Raw genomic sequence first — 16,569 nt, 5'->3', positions numbered from 1 at the left:
CCCAGAGGGAGCCCAATGTGGGACTCAATCCCAGGGCCCAGGATCATGCCCCAAGCTGAAGGCTGACACAACCACTGAGGCACCCAGGCGTCCCTGGAGCTGCTTCTCTGTGCTGGCTGCCTCCACATCCCGCACCACTGCCCATCAACTCATGTTGGTTAAGTCAAAGAATGTTGGGGTAATCTCTTCTCTTCCTTCCACTTATTTATTTTCCCACAAGTAAATTAGATTACATATTTTTTTTAAATGCCCCCCCCCCACAACCCCACCAAGGGACTCTTTAAGCAACTTAAACCTATGGTTTGATGACTTCAGAGGCAAGCATTTGCAACTGAGTCCACACTTCTGTTCCTAGGAATTAGGTGCCATTAATTTTTAATTTTTATTTCTAAGTAATCTCCATACCCAATGTGAGGCTTGAACTCATGACCCCAAGATCAAGAGTCACATGTTCTTGTGACTGAGCCAGCCAGGTGACCCTGGCACCATTAACTGTTGCAGTCCTCCTCTGCTTCCTAGCAGAGCAGGCCATCAGTAAAAATGTTGCCCCTATCACTCCTTCTTCACCCTCTCCTGCCAGGACTGGCACAGCAGCCACCCGATCCTCATCTCTGGTCCTACCTCTTCCCAGTCTCTCAGATCGCCTCACCCAACTCCCCAGCACCCCAAAGCATCACTCTCACACCCTAGGTACCGAGGTTCCAGCAATTCTGATCTCCTAGGCTTTTCTCCCAAGCCAGCCCAGTGCCCTCTCCTTGATTCTGTTCACAAAGCTGCCTCTGCCTGAACCGACCTCCCATCCTACCTCCCATAAAATTGGGCAATGACCCCTAAAGTTCCCTGGTCTCCTAATGATGTCGCCTCCAGTTATCTCACTTGGAATGAGCTCCCTGCCACCCCTGATTGTCCTTCCCACCCTTCAATCGAGGCCTTTCTCCCTATCTCCCCCCATGGACCTGGGACAGCTCTTCACTCCCTCACTGGGCCAGCAAAGGGTAGACACACGGGATTTGGTGGGGGGGGGGAGGGCAGCAAGGCTGTGGGACTGACTAGGCTGCTCACCCACACTTGTCAGATTTAACTCAAATACAAATCACTTGGGAAAAGAGGAAAACACTAGATTCTAACTCCATAGGTCTGGGGTGGGGCTGAGAGTCTTCAGGTTTAACAAGCTCCCAGGTGATGATGATGCTGCTAGATCCGGGACCAGCCCACTGATTGGTTGGGGAGGGGAGGTGGGTGCTAGCCCAGGTGCGAGCAGCATCATCTGGGGTATAAGACTGCTGAATGGTGGCTGCACTGTGGTTACCAGTGGGAGTGACTGGAGGAGCTATGGGGCTGAGCTATGGAATTTTCATCTGTTTTCTGCTCCTGGGAGGCATGGAGCTGTGCTGCCCCCAGACCATCTGGCCAACTGAGACCTACTACCCATTGACATCTAGGCCCCCAGTAATGGTGGACTGTCTGGAGTCCCAGCTGGTGGTCACTGTCAGCAAAGACCTTTTTGGTACTGGGAAGCTCATCAGGCCAGCAGACCTCACCCTGGGTCCAGAGAACTGTGAGCCCCTGGTCTCCATGGACACGGATGATGTGGTCAGGTTTGAGGTTGGGCTGCACGAGTGTGGCAGCAGGGTGCAGGTGAGACGTAGCCCCCTTTGTGGCCCTGGGGAGTGTGGATGCAGAGCCAGTGAGAGGTGGGGCTGGGCCAGGTTCTTTCACTTGCTGGGGGCAGAAAGCAACTGAGGTTGAAGCTGGGTATTGGCGACAGGGGAATGGCTGGATTCAGGTCCGCCAAGTGGAGTTCAGAGGGCGCTGTGCACTCTGGGCCATAGGGCATCGCCCAGCATGAATCCAGAGGATTTGTAAACCCCTCGAGGGCATCCAGAGGAGATTGGCTGATATGGGTGTGTGTGTGTGTGTGTGTGTGTGTGTGTGTGGCGCCTAGCATTTGCAGGGTCCCTAGAAACTTGTGTGGCAGAGATCAACTTTGACTTCTTAGAACGCCCGAAGTAATCACAAGAAACGTGTGCATCCCATCCATCCCTCATGCTTAACAACCTGAGGCCCTGAACTAGAAGTGGTTTTGAAGGAGAGAGCCAAGGGTATTATGATCACCTCTGTGTTAAAGGCACCAAGGGGGCCCCTGGGCAGAGGCGGGGGGGCGGGGGTAGTTAGTTCCAAGCAGAGGGGTAGGGAAGTGTAATGTGGGAGGCAGGTACTGAGGAACTAAGTAGTTCAGGCTGCAGGAGGGCCTTCCAGTAAGGCAGGGCTGGACTTGCACAAGATCCCTAGCCTATCTGTGCAGGATTCCCTGAACTGCTTACTCCCACCCCACAGCTGGTCCCCTGCTCCTGCCCACCAGGCCCTGGACTCCAGTCTCAGCTTGACTAGGGTGGGGACAAAGTCAGTAAGGACCTGGAGCCCTCCTGGGACTCTGAGCTGACATGCTGCCCCTCCCACCCCTGCCAGGGCTTGCCTTGAGGCCTCTTGGCCCCTCTTTCCCCAGGGGGAAGACAGGAGGCTTTGAGAACTGCAAGAGTTTTGTGAGGAATTATTCTAATAGAGTAACTCCCCAACTTTGAGCATTAAAATCACTTGGGGAGCATTTTAAAATCCGGATTCCCATCTCCTATGCTAAATCAGGCAGGAAGTGGAAGCCAGATAACAGTATTACAGGTCCCCAGGTGACTCCAATGAGCACAACCTGGCCATGCTTTTCTCTAGGGTGGGTTCTCCCAATCCCACCTGGTTAGAATCACCTGGGGCCGGGACCTGTGCCATCTCACCAGTCCATGATTGGTTTAATGCCCCGAAAATCTGAGCTTGTGAATAGAGCAACCCAGAGATCCTGCTACTGGTACATTTGGAGCTGTAGCTAATAGGAAGCTAGGACTCTCCCCTAAAGATGGAGTGATTTGGGCAGGGCTAGGCAGCAGCACTATCTTCTCCTGTGTGGCCCCTTGGAAGATGCAAATATCCCAGTAGCACCTACCTGAGCTCTTCCTGCCTCAGGCAACCACTGACCTAGTTTCCTCTCCTGTGATGTGGGTATGAGAAGAAGTCAGAAAAGGAAGGGCAACTCAAGAAAACTAGCATTGAATGAGTTAAAGTTCCTGAAAATTTCTGGGTTCTTCAAAGTGGCTTTCTTGGTCTCAGGCCGAACGCCACCCCTATCCTCCACCCCCAAAAGGAAACTGTTGAGATAGGGGTGGGAGCCTGAGAAAGAGAGCACATGCCCAATACCCCGGTCATTGGGCATCCCTTGGTGCCTGACACTGAGCTGATCCAGACTACCTGCAGTGGTATGACAAGTTCAGGGCTAGAAAAAATGAAGGTTTGAGGGTGATAGCTGCTCAGGCTTTCCCATGGGTCAGCGGGAGGGTGGGCTTTGAGTCCAGGGCCTGTGTTCTCTCCATCTCTGGTGGGCAGTCCTCTCTGCGCCCTTGTGTGGGTTGACATACCTAGGGCAGGTGATGCTGGTGGGGTTAACTCCTCCTGTCCCCTTCAGGTGACTGACAATGCTCTGGTGTACAGCACCTTCCTGATCCACAGCCCCCGCCCTGCGGGCAACCTGTCCATCCTGAGAACTAATCGTGCCGAGGTTCCCATCGAGTGCCACTACCCCAGGTTAGTGTGGGATGGGGCCTGCTGCTGCCCGTGGTGCAGAGGCCCATTCTGGCAGCACAGCTGCAAGAAGGTGGAAGTACTTAGGTTGAGGTCACTGCTCTGTGCACCAGCTGGGAGTGGGGAGCTGGCTGAGTCTATCTTGACCCAGGTCCCAGTGGCCTCTTGGTGGAAGCTGCAGGGCTGCCCAGCCCATGCCCACCTTGAAGTTGAGAAAAACTCTCCATGCAGGGAGAATTTCTAGGCTTGGGCTATCACAGCCTGCTTTTTGCCTATGGCTTCTCCCAATACATATGCACAGGTGGGAGAAACCCCTCAAGCCCTAGCGCCAAGCATGTGCCTGTGACCTTGTACACGGAGGCATGAGAAGGTGACGATGGCTTATAATGACAAGACCAGAGTGCCAGTTCCTGTGTGGCTCAGCTGAGTGAAGGAGGTGGTGCTGATACCCTGAGGGCATGGGTCTGGGGAAGGGTCATGGTGTAGAGGCTCCCAGAACAAGATCCTGGAAGGGTACCACATACATCCCAGGGGAGTGTAGTGTGCCCATTAATAGGGGCTTTTGCCCAGGGGTCTGGAGCCCAGGGTCTAGTCAACAAAGGTAGGGGGGGACAGAGGGGTTCTAAAGGCTCAACAGATCAGAGAGGGTACTCAGGCTCCCATCTTAATAAGCACCCCTCCCTGAGAATCAAGCTGAGTGGGTAGGACTGTTTCTCAACCCAGAGGTCCTCTGGCAGCCAGAACAGGAGGCATATGGAGTCAGTGAAACCAGCTGAGCTGTGGTAGAAGGAGTTCTGAGCCACAGCAGCAAGGATGGAGGGAGCTCAGTGCCTGGCCTAGTTGGGTGGGGGAAGATAGAAGAGCCAAGGATGGGAAGGCCAGCTACCCCCCTTACTGGCTGAGAGGCTAAAGCCCTCCTGGGACCCTTGTGGGACTACGACTATCTTGCTTTTGAATGTCTCTGCCTGAGACTGACCTGAGAACATTGGCTTGCCTGGCCTGATGGTGGTGGGCAGTGCAGGTGGCCTGCCACAGGCTGGGATGCCCTATCCTAGCTCTAGATACCCGAGGCGTGGTTCTCCGATGCATCACTGACCCTGCCTCTTCCATGAGATCCAGTGGGATCCGCAGGGCCAACATCTGGAGATATCCTATTGCTTCCAAGACTTTCCCATCCTGGTCTAGACTCAGTCCCCATGGCTTCTGAAGAACTAGAGGCCTATCTGTATTTGTCTCTGAAGGGCTTCACCAGAGGTGCCTTCAAGAACCCTGACCAATGCAGAGAGGGATAGCTGTCTGGCACCCAACATGGGTCTAGAGCCCAGACTCCAAACTCAGGTGTACCTGGATTTGATCGTGGCTTGAGGGAGGGGCCCACTCACAGGTGTGGAGTTCAGGCAGGTCAAGGGGCAGGCTCAGACTTCAGGTGTCTTCAGCTGCCCTGGACTTGTTGCCTGGCTGGGCCACAGCTGAGGACTCTGGCCTTAGGTAGAAAGGAGAGACCTCCTGCCTCTTTCCATTGAAACCAAAGAAGGGGAGGTCAAGACAGGTATAGACAGCTGCTCTTCTCCCTAGGCACAGCAATGTGAGCAGCCAGGCCATCCTGCCCACTTGGGTGCCCTTCAGGACCACAATGCTCTTCGAGGAGAAGCTAGTTTTCTCTCTCCGCCTAATGGAGGGTAAGCAGGGAGGGCTGGGAGAAGGGAGCTGGCAGGGATAGCTCTGGGAGTCTCACCCTGGACTGTGTGCCTTTCAGAGGACTGGGGCTCCGAGAAGCAATCCCCCACATTCCAGCTGGGAGACATAGCCCACCTCCAGGCTGAAGTCCACACTGGCAGCCATATGCCACTGCGACTTTTTGTGGACCACTGTGTGGCCACGCTGACACCAGATCGGAATGCCTTCCCTCATCACAAAATTGTGGACTTCCATGGGTGAGGTCTGGGCCACCTGTCTAGGGGACCCTGGGAACAACACAACACTACCTCCCTTGCCCCCTGATTCCATTGTCCATTCCTTCTTCCAAAGCTGTCTTGTGGATGGTCTCTACAATTCCTCTTCAGCCTTCAAAGCCCCCAGACCCAGGCCAGAGACTCTTCAGTTCACAGTGGATGTTTTCCACTTTGCTAAGGACTCAAGAAACACGGTAATTAACATTTTTAAAAAATGGGAGTACCTGGCTGGCTCCATCAGTAGAGCGTGTGACTCTAGATCTCAGGGTTGTGAGTTCAAGCCTCATGTTGGGCGTGGGAGCCTACTTCAGGAAAAACAAAGACATAAAAGAAAACTTAGAATAAGCTTGAACTATGGGGTCAGGCTGACCAGGCTTACTGCCTGCTGTGGGTCACCCTTAAGCAATGACTTGATAGCTCTGTCCCTGTCCCAAGACTCCATGAACTCACCTAGCAGATCAAGTGAAAATCTCTAGTGAGATCTTGAAGGAAGAAGCATGGATGTCACAAACCCTTAGAGGTAGGTAGGAAACCCGCAAAAGGTGGAGAGAATCTGGGGTCTTAGAAACAGAACAAATCGGGGATATGCAATGAGGAGGACCAACCACCATGGCGTGTGGTGGGCAGGTCACTAACCTGGTCTCTGCCAAGATGGGCAGGGCTGGAAGCCAGATGAAGGGTTGAGTGAGGAGGTTGACAAAACAGGTGTCAGCCTTCCTGGAGGCTTTCTGGAAGGGTGAGGAAAGCAAGTATGAATTTCTTTTCCTACAGGGCAGTATCTTGTACTTGATCATAGGCTAGACCATTGACTTATTGAAACTTGAGTACGTCAGCAGGGTTTATTGAAATAGGTTGGGCCCTACCCCCAGGATTTGGTTTTATTGTCAAGAGAACCTAGAATCTGCATTCTATTTTTTTTTTTTTAAGATTTTATCTATTCATGAGAGACACAGGCAGAGACATAGGCAGAGGGAGAAGCAGGCTCCATGCAGGGAGCCCAATGTGGGACTCGATCCTGGGACTCTGGGATCACACCTGAGCTGAAGGCAGATGCTCAACTGCTCAGGCATCCAGGCATCCCTAGAATCTGCATTCCTAACACATCTCCAGGTGCTGTTGATGCTGTTGCTCTGGGATCCACCCCTTAAACTACTAGGCTAGAAAGCCCAACCTAAAACTTGAGGGCAGAGAGGGAAGGAGCTAAGATGTAGACTGCTTCTGAAGGTTGGGTGCAGGAAGTACAGGTAGGACTAGTCTCTAACCAGAAAGTGCTAGTAGAATTTTACAAATAAAAACCTTAAGTAGCTCTTAAAGAAGTTTCCTGAGCTGGGGGCAGCTTCGGGGGTGGGGATGGGGGCAGATGTGAAGTTCAGGGGAAATGTGAAGTTCAGAATAGCTGGTCAGGAAGTAGCAGGGATTTCTTTTAAAATTCTGGCTTCATGGTAATCACCTGCAAAGGTTGTAAAATTCCGTATATTTTCACTTGATTGTGGTGGAGACTGGCATCCCTTTTCTAATGCTTAGAGATCTTCATATGAATTTCACAGCATATACCTATATACCTAGTTTTTAAAAATATCTTATTTTTTGAAACTGCATACAACCAGGGAGAGGGGCAGAGGGAGAAGCAGACTCCCTACTGAGCAGGGAGCCTGACATGGGGCTCAATCCCAGGGCCCTGGGTGACCAGAGACCAGAGGATGATGCTGATCAATGGTCTATGGCAGGTAGCCTGAGTTCTGGGAGGATTCTCCCTCAAAGGTAAATGGGATGATTTGGCTGACTCTATCCACAGCACAGAGAAGTAAACCTTTATTCAGAAGGAACAGGGAATCATTCTAGAGTCTTAGGCCCTAGCGTACACGGAAAAGTACTAGGAAGAAGCTGGAGGATAAAAGCAGTGCTTTCCTAAAAGAGGGATCCTAAGGGACCCTAGGGCCCTCCTCTGCTGGAGTAGATAGAAGGCCAGGAGCCTTGGGTGCGCCTGGCTGGCTCAGTTGGTGGAACATGTGATTTTTTTTTTTTTTTTTTTTTTTTTATAATTCATGACCAAGGCAGACACAGGCAGGAGAAGCAGGCTCCCTGCAGGAGCCCATTGTGGGACCCTGGATCATGACCTGAGCCAAAGGCAGATGCTCAATCACTGAGGCACCCAGGTGCCCCAGGAACATGGGACTCTTGATCTCGGGGTTGTGAATTTGAGCCCCATGTTGGGTGTAGAGATTACTTTAAAATCTTAAAAGGGAAACTGGCGGGTGGCCAGAAGTACATCGTTGTTCAGATTTCTGAAGTGGCTTCCCTATTGGTACACTCGGCCACTAGGTGGTGGCCAAGGTTTGTGGCTCTGCAGAAAGCTTCAGAGAAGGCGGTAGAACATCTATGTTTTGTGGGGTTAGCAGAGGATGCCAAAGCACTATCTGGAATATGAAGGACTCCTGCTGGGGGAATGCCTCTGCCAAGAAGACTAGGGCTGTTCTCGGGTAATCTCCCTTACCCCGGGTGGCAGGGTAGTCAGTGATTAGTTTGGGAAAGATGGGGGGGGGGGGGATTGAGGGGGTGGTAAGGAGAGAATAGAACTGCTGGGTTTCAATCAGGAATCTGATTTGCTTCTTCAAATCTTGGGCAACTTATTCTCTGACCCTCTATTCTTCTCTAAAATGGAAACCACCCTCCCTCCCCACAAGGGTTAAGGATTAAATAACTGGCGTATTAGGGCAGCCCCGTGGCTCGGTGGTTTAGCGCCGCCTTTAGCCCAGGGCCTGATCCTGGAGACCTGGGATCGAGTCCCACGTAGGGCCCCTGCATGGAGCCTGCTTCTCCCTCTCTCTGCCTCTGTGTGTCTCATGAATGAACAAATAAAATCTTAAAAAAAAAAAAAAAAAAAAAAGGTGTATTAAAGTCCAGTGATGGGATCCCTGGGTGGCTCAGTGGTTTAGCGCCTGCCTTTGGCCCAGGGCGTGATCCTGGAGACCCGGGATCGAATCCCACGTCGGGCTCCCAGTGCATGGAGCCTGCTTCTGTCTCTGCCCCCCCCCCCTTTCTCTCTCTCTCTGACTATCATAAATAAATTAAAAAAAAACTTTAAAGTCCAGTGACTAGATTTCTACCTAGTAACAGCTACTCTTCCTTCTAGATCTATATCACCTGCCATCTGAAGGTCACTCCGGCTGACCGAGTCCCAGACCAGCTAAACAAAGCTTGTTCCTTCATCAAGTCTACCAAGAGGTGAGAAACAAGTTAGACATGGCTGCTTGGGGGTAGGAAACCTGACTGGCCTCCCTGGCATCTGTTCTGCTAGTACATACATCATCAGCAGGCTGCTTCCTGAGGGCAACACAGCCATCTGATCTTCTTGTCTTTGCCTGTTCAGGTGGTACCCTGTAGAAGGCTCGGCTGATATTTGTCGCTGTTGTAACAAAGGCAGCTGTGGCCTTCCAGGCCGGTCCAGGAGGCTGTCCCACCTAGAGAGAGGGTGGCGCAAGTCTGTTTCCCACACTAGAAATCGCAGGCACGGTAGGTGTTAGGACCCCTGCAGGGGTCTTGTCCTCCCACCTCCAGTTCAGGGTAACTGCTGTCACTGTGGGGTGACATTCTTCCTGTCCCCCATTTAAGTCTGCACCTCTGGGGGAATGCTGTTCTGGGCTTTCTTACCTATCAGCCTTGGGGCTCTTAGAAGGCTCTAACCACCCCCCCCACCCACCCAAGTGCCAGCCAGGGGTTCTGAATAGGGTGTAACAGGAATGTCAGGGGATATAATGCAGCTTTCAGAACAAAACCTACTAGTTCTATCCACCGAAGCAGAGCAAAATCCTCAATCTGACCTGTGGTTTGGGACTAAAGTGACGCTTAAGTGTCCTGTGTCTTTCAGTGACTGAAGAAGCAGAGATCACCGTGGGGCCTCTGATCTTCCTGGGAAAGGCTAGTGATCATGGTATAGAGGGGTCAACCTCTCCTCACACCTCTGTGATGTTGGGCTTAGGCCTGGCCACGGTGGTATCCCTGACTCTAGCTACCATTGTCCTGGTCCTTGCCAAGAGGCATCGTACTGCTTCCCACCCTGTGATATGCCCTGCATCTGTCTCCCAATAAAAGAATAAGCAAACTCTGGGTTGTGGCATGGTGATATCAGATACGGCTGAGCTGGGAGGTGAGGGCAGAACGTAGAACACAGTTGGAACACAATCCAAGGACTGTCTCACTTCTAGTGTAAGGTGGTCTGTCTATAGCAGAGAGGCCAGGCTAGCCTGTGAAGGCAGACTTTTTGTTTGTTTGTTTGTTTTTGTTTTTGTTTTTCCTGGCTTTGGGCAACAATCCCATGTTGCCAGGGAGGCCAAGGTGTAAGCTGTTGGGGGCAAAAGCAGGGTGGGCCCTGTCAGTCTCCCTTCCAGGCTAGTAAAGGGTCTTTTGTGTCTCTGGACCTCTCCCCTCATGCATCTTAATGGTGGGGGCAGGGAGGAAAAGACCGAGTGGGCTTCTCTAGGGGCAGCAGGCTAGAGGCAGTGGTCTGGACAATGGCTACCTTGGGCCCAAAGCTGCTATAGAGGATCACATCTGGGGTGTGTGGTAAGTGCATGCTGTGGCCAAGTCACCAACTCAGGGTGGTTCCACAGGAGGGCTGGGACCCTGCTTTAAGCTTCCAGTCCCTAGGGGAGCTTCCTTGTTCCCCCTCTGCCTCCCCAATAGTGGTCTTAGCCTCCTAGGCCCTGGGAGTGCCCAGGAGGGAATGGTAACGCTGAGGGTGCCCAAGCAGACTGTGGCCTCCTTTCCAGGGCAGGTCCTGCTCCCCCTCTGACAACTGTGATGCTCCCCTGTACTGCCACCCCCACACACACATACACAGTGGGCTGTGGCCCTTAGTGGACTCCAGCCTCACCCCAGACCCCGATTCCTTCTCCTGACTAGGTGAAGGTCCCTACCTTTGCCAATTACCTGCTGGGAGCCTAAGGCTCCTCATGGGCAAAATGGGGCTAGTATCTATTGGGCAGGTTTCTTGGACACAAGTTCCTTTTGGTTCCTATCAATTAAATGCTGCATCTAGAATGGTTGTCTCTGCAGCCTGAGGCCTGGCTGAGGGCAGGTGCTCAAGGGTGTTGGCCAGGGCATAGAGACAGAGGTCTAAAGTATGTTCAGAGCAAGGTTTTGTGATTCTAGTTCTACTGAGAACAGGCCCCTTGACATCGGTTCTTGCCCCCTCTAAGTGTGGTCTGTGAGCACTATTAGCATCACCTGAAGATTTGTGGTAAGACAGAATCTTGGGCCCTGTCCCAGCCTTACTCTGCATTTAAGAATCTCTAGGCAGGGGCTCAGCAGTTTAGCACCGCCTTCAGCCCAGGGCCTGATCCTGGGGACCCAGGATTGAGTCCCATGTCGGGCTCCCTGCATGGAGCCTGCTTCTCCCTCTGCGCCTCTTTCTCTTTCATGAATAAACAGAATCTTAAAAAAAAAAAAAAAAAAAAAAAAAAAAACTCTAGGCAACTTAGTTAAAGTGCACTGGGCCAGGGGTTTTAATTTTTTCTTTTTTTTAATTTATGATAGTCACACAGAGAGAGGCAGAGACCTAGGCAGAGGGAGAAGCAGGCTCCATGCACCGAGAGCCTGATGTGGGATTCGATCCCGGGTCTCCAGGATCGCGCCCTGGGCCAAAGGCAGGCACTAAACCGCTGGGCCACCCAGGGATCCCTGGGCCAGGGGTTTTAGCATCAAGAAGGAATCCTGTCTCCCCAAGCAGGTCCCGCCTAGTATGCTATGTGAGGGGGTAAAAGGTTGGAGGTATAGGAGGGGTGGGCTTCCTGGAGCAAATCTTTAAAGAGCTAGCAGATCCTAGCTGGACAAAATGGGAGAAGTGGGTATGAGGGGAAGAGAGCAAGGGGGAGCGCTTGGCCCTAGAAGAACGGAGGGCCTCAGTACCCTATTAAGGGGTAGAGTAGGAAGGAAGGCCTCTTAGGGCCATAACAATGTGGAAACGAGGTGCAGCCCGGGTGGCTCAGGGGTTTAGCACCTACCTTCGGCCCAGGGCGTGATCTTGGAGACCCGGGATTGAGTCCCACATCGGGCTCCCTGCATGGAGCCTGTTCCTCCCTCTGCCTGTGTCTCTGCGCCCCCCCCCACCCCCCGCCTCTCCTCTCCCTCTCTCTCTCTCTGTGTGTCTCAAATAAAATTAAAAAAAAAAAAATGAGCCACAGAATGGACAGTCCATGTCAAGAGTACCCACAGGAACTGCAGAACATGGCCTGGAGGCAGAGAATCACCCTGGCTCCCTTCCACTGCTGGCTTGGCAGGTCACTTCATGTGTAGAAGCACTGTCTGGAGGCTGAGTGCCTGATGGCATCCTGGGTCACACAGGACCCGTGAGACCAGATGGCCTGGGTCCCATCCCACCTAGCTCTACTCCCTGAGCTGTTTCCTCCCACTTGGCCTCCTCGACTTTCAGATAGAGTTCTCCATTCTTCAGAATTCTTGGGAGGAGTAACATGTTACTTTGGGCCAGTGAAGGGGCTCAGGACTAGTCTCCCCAAAATGACGGCTCTGCCTTCATCTCAAGAGGCCACATGCCAAGTGAGACCCAACAGCTCAAAATAAATTTTTGTCCCTCAACTACCTAGAAATATTGAAATTAGAGAGGGGTGCCTTTCCTAGAATGAGAGTTTTTTTTTTTTTTTTTTTTTACCAGAGCTAAATCTTACCCGAGTGACCCATCTGTGGGGGTGGGGACACCTGTGATTCTTGCCTTGTGAATTGCCTTACACTGCCTACCCTCTTCCTTAATTCAGAATGGCCTATAGACTTCATTTTCCCTTTTTATTTTTTTATGAAGGTTTTTTTTTTAATTTTATTTATTCATGATAGGCAGAGACACAGGCAGAGGGAGAAGCAGGCTCCATGCCGGGAGCCCGATGTGGGACTCAATCCTGGGACTCCAGGATCGTGCCCTGGGCCAAAGGCAGGTGCCAAACCGCTGAGCCACCCAGGGATCCTTCCCTTTTTAGTTTAAAGATTTATTTTGACAGTACAAGCAGAGGGAAAAGGAGAAGCAGCCTGGCTCCCTGCTCAGCCTGATCCTAGGACCCTCAGAACATGATCTGAGTGGAAGGCAGGTTTTTTTTTTTTTTTTTTTTTTTAATAGAGTCACAGAAGCAGAGAGAAAAGCGGACTCCTCACAGGGAGCCCAATGTGAGACACCATTCCAGGATCCCCAGGATCACAACCTGAGCCAAAGGTAGACACTCAGCCACTGAGCCACCCCAGCGTCCCTGAAGGCCGACTCTTAACCAACTGAGGCACCCAGGCACCCCTCATTTTTACCTTTGAGTAAAAGGTAACCCCACACGTGTGAGAGGTTCCTATATACAAAATTAAATCTGATTTTCTCCTGTTAATCTGTCTCCTGTCAAGTTGTAACTTCCCAACATGAGTTTGCACCTTGGGAAGTCACACCTCATCAGGTTGAGTGGCCACAGAAAAGGTTCGTTTGCAGCAAATAAGGAGATCACGGGGAATGGCTTCCAAAGCAGTGACTGCCCAAGAAAGAAGGTGGATGGGTTGGGTTCCTTTAGTTTAGGGCTAGGATGACTATATGGATGAGGAAGCCTGGTCTTCCTAGGTAGAGGTGGGGGGGTAAGGTGGCACAGGCACCTTAAGAAGGCATGCCTCTACCTATCTGGTACATTATGTAAATGAGGCTGAGACTCCTCCCTGGGTGGAGATTTTAGTGCTATCCTGAGGTAAAGGTGATTGCGTTCATTCCAGAGGTCACTCCATGGTCCAACTGCGCAGATGCGAGTCAGGTTCCACTCAAAAGGTCTGGGTGGTCTGGGCCTCTCCCATCACCTGAGGGATGGTTTCTGTTTTCATCTGCCTGAATAAAGAGATAAGTAGGAAAGAAGAGGTTAGGGGAAAGTGTCAAAGTTGAGTACCAGTAGGTGCACAGTTAATAGTCAGGTCTTGGGGTCGGGCCAGGTCTTGGGGTCCAGCTGGTGACAAAATTCTTAAACCAGCCAGAAAGACCTGTTGAAGGAAAGTGGATTTTCACTCCCCGCCACCAGCATGTGTTCAGACAGAAGTGCTGGATAAGCAACGTCAACTTCCAGGACACACCGGCGGGGACCATCCCTGCAACAACCGGCCACCCATTACTTGCCTTCCTATTTCTGGGGCTTGCGACATCCTGGGAACTCCTCTCATTCAACCTCTGTCCTCAGTGGGAACAGGAAGTGGCTGGATCTGGCGCGGGGAGGAAGTGTGACTAGAACGTGACCCTGAGTGTGGCCCCTGCTGGTTCTGGACAGGCCTAGAGGCAGCCTCCAGCAGTGAAGGCAGAGTGTCCTGCCTTCTAGACGTTACTGGAAGTTTGGGGAAGTGAGGGAAATGGTGAGCAGCTAAGGGTTTTCTGCATTTCCATTGCTTACAGCCACCTGTTTCTCTGGTGTTTGGGGCAGCTTATTACATCCTGTGAAACTCTCGATGGATCAACTCTTCATGGGTTTTTAGAATTTTGCCTTTGTGCTTCCTGGTAGTGGGGTAGGGAGGTGAGTCTGTTAAAAAGGACAATGCAGGGCAGAGGGAGTAAAATCATGATCACACAAATACAAAAGGAAAATGTGTCCAAGGTCTAATTCCCTGCTTGCGTGAAACCACAAGATGTAAAACTGGTTCAAAGGAGAATCCAAATACTTATATATAAAAAGATTTTATCCACTTACTTATGAGAGGCAGAGACACAGGCAGAGGGAGAAGCAGGCTCCCTGTGGGAACCTAATGCAGGACTTGATCCCAGGACCCCGGCATCATGACCTGGGCTGAAGGCTGACGCTCAACCGCTGAGCCACCCAGGCATCCCCAAAGACTTTCATGAAGGTAATCAGGAATGCAGAAATGAATTGGTTGATAGATGCAAACTTGGCTTCTTCTAAAGGGCTTCAGAAGAAATCAATGTATCTCCACAGATGAGTATCATTTGCAATTATTTGCATTACTACTGGTTTTCTGCAATATACAGAATTGCAAAATATCTTAGGGGCATCTGGGTGGCTCAGTGGGTTACACATCTGCCTTTCCATTGGGTCCTGATCTCTGGGTATTGAGTCTCTAGCTGGGCTCTCTGTTGAGCGGGGAGTCTGCCTCTCTCTCCACACCTCTCCTCCCCTCTGTGCACTCCCTCCCCCCTGCTCATGCTCTTTCTCACAACTTAAAAAAAACCTCAAACAACAAAACCTTAGTCAAAGACTAGGAGAGGCAGACTTTTGTAGAACGAGATAATCTGGAAGGTTGCTAGAGAACATCCAGCAACCTTTTTGCCTGTGTCCGAAACTCCCACTTTCGTCCGATGGGTATTAGATTTATCAGATATTTTTAGCAAGAGACTCGAAGCAGCTCCTAGGGACTATAATGGAAGTTTTCAGGGGGAGGCTAGGCTAAATATCACCAGAAAGATGACTCTGTCTCTGGGAGGGGGCCGCCTCTTACCCTCAGCCAGGCTAGGAAGGAAGCCTGGCTTGTCCACACACCACTGGGAACTCCTCTCATTCAACCTCTGCTGTCCTCAGTGGGAACAGGAAGTGGCTGGATCTGGCGCGGGGAGGAAGTGTGACTAGAACGTGACCCTGAGTGTGGCCCCTGCTGGTTCTGGACAGGCCTAGAGGCAGCCTCCAGCAGAGCAACGGAGCCCTCTCTTGAGCAACTCTGGATTCCAAACCAGGATGCCAGAGTATTAATTTACAATGAAAATAACTGAGGTGGAGGGCACAGGTCGAGTGAGATTGTCTAGTGTTAAAACAAATTTCTCAGATGAATTAACTGTGAGTACACATCAGTTATTTCAGACTTGCAGCAAGGGAACCAGCAAAAAGGACAAGCCAGTTCAAAGCATGTTCCAAGGGGCCGGGACTTACATAAGATAACACTTTTAGGGGCTTCACTCCTGGGGCTACAAAGCCATCATGCTTTTGTTGGCTGTGTGGCTCACACCTGGGTCCTGAGTGGGCACTGTTGCCCAGAGATGCCAGGTGCTGTCTATTAATCAGAAATAATGAGCAAGGCAGCTGTGGCTTCAAATCAGTCCCTCCAGAGTGTCAGATGGAGGCCAATTAGCTGAGGTACTAAGCAACAAAAATCTGCCTTTCCAAGCAAAACATCAGAAAGTGCTCGAGCCCCTCAGCAGAAATGCTGGGGACCCTGTGTCTAGCCTTTTCTCAGATTGACATTGATCTTTTCCTGCTCTCGGGTGAGCTGGGGCTGGTTCCAGGATTGGAACCTTCAGAAGCAGTAAACCCTGGCACCTGGAGAGGAGTGTAAGGGCTTCTGGGGAAAAAAATTACGTTTCTTTGGCCACCATTGATCCTCATTCCGTGGCCAACAGCCACATTCTTTTGTGGGTCACGTCATCCATTCTCAGTTGCTAGGGAGCCTTCAGAGGCCTTCGGGCAGCACAAACTCCAGCCTTTGAGACGTTAAAAAAAAAAAAAAAAAACAACAAAAACAACAACAACAAAGCTCCCCTTCTAGGTAGATGATTTTGTCCTAGCCAATGCCAGGAATGTGGTGGCTCCTTTCACCCCTGGGTGGACTTCGTGCCAGGCATACCTAACCTGCCCTGCTGTGTGTGTTTGTATACAGGGGAGGGCATCCTCACATTTTTCAAACCAACAATACAAACAGGTGCACATTCTCTGTGCTCTGGAAGTTCCTTTTTTACTTAACAATAGATCTTGGCCACTGTTCCATTAGCTCCTGTGAATCTTCCTCATTCTTTCTACCAGTGTTCCAAGGTCATTTAACCAGCCCCCTCTGCTGGGCGCTCAGTGCTTCGAATCCTTTGGATCCTTTGCTAAAGCATATTGGCTTAAAGTTCAGTTTGCAAGTGGCAGGTCCCAGTTTCCCTCATTTCCAGCTTCCTGAGGAACATCCTGCTGCAGCCTCAGACCACAGCACACACTCTCTCTCCTGCCTAAAATTTAAAGTCCATGCCCCCCCCCCCCCATATTCTCCCTCTTGCTGC

At 51.3% G+C, this 16,569-nt stretch overlaps 1 protein-coding gene across 1 annotated transcript; it reads left to right on the top strand.

Annotated features, from left to right (window-relative positions):
• The first annotated feature begins 1,126 nt into the window (after positions 1–1,126).
• Positions 1,127–9,665, top strand: ZP3 (zona pellucida glycoprotein 3). The gene is made up of 8 exons (XM_077904962.1): positions 1,127–1,638; positions 3,509–3,627; positions 5,200–5,303; positions 5,381–5,558; positions 5,653–5,770; positions 8,710–8,801; positions 8,947–9,089; positions 9,445–9,665. Exons 1-8 carry the CDS (start codon positions 1,288–1,290, stop codon positions 9,663–9,665), a joined length of 1,326 nt encoding a protein of 441 aa, XP_077761088.1. The 5' UTR covers positions 1,127–1,287.
• Positions 9,666–16,569: the final 6,904 nt, after the last annotated feature.

Source organism: Canis aureus, chromosome 8 (assembly GCF_053574225.1).
Source record: "Canis aureus isolate CA01 chromosome 8, VMU_Caureus_v.1.0, whole genome shotgun sequence".
Lineage (NCBI taxonomy): Eukaryota > Metazoa > Chordata > Mammalia > Carnivora > Canidae > Canis > Canis aureus.
The sequence above is the reverse complement of the archived record's forward strand: the minus strand, read 5'-3'. Positions and strand labels throughout refer to the sequence as shown.

What these genes read in the sequence shown, in the direction of transcription:
- ZP3 (XM_077904962.1), top strand. Translation starts at nt 1,288, where the DNA reads ATGGTGGCTGCACTGTGGTTACCAGTGGGAGTGACTGGAGGAGCTATG. An exon ending in CTAAGGACTCAAGAAACACG is followed by an intron (nt 5,771 to 8,709) that starts GTAATTAACATT and finishes TCTTCCTTCTAG; the next exon opens with ATCTATATCACCTGCCATCT. An exon ending in CACTAGAAATCGCAGGCACG is followed by an intron (nt 9,090 to 9,444) that starts GTAGGTGTTAGG and finishes TGTGTCTTTCAG; the next exon opens with TGACTGAAGAAGCAGAGATC.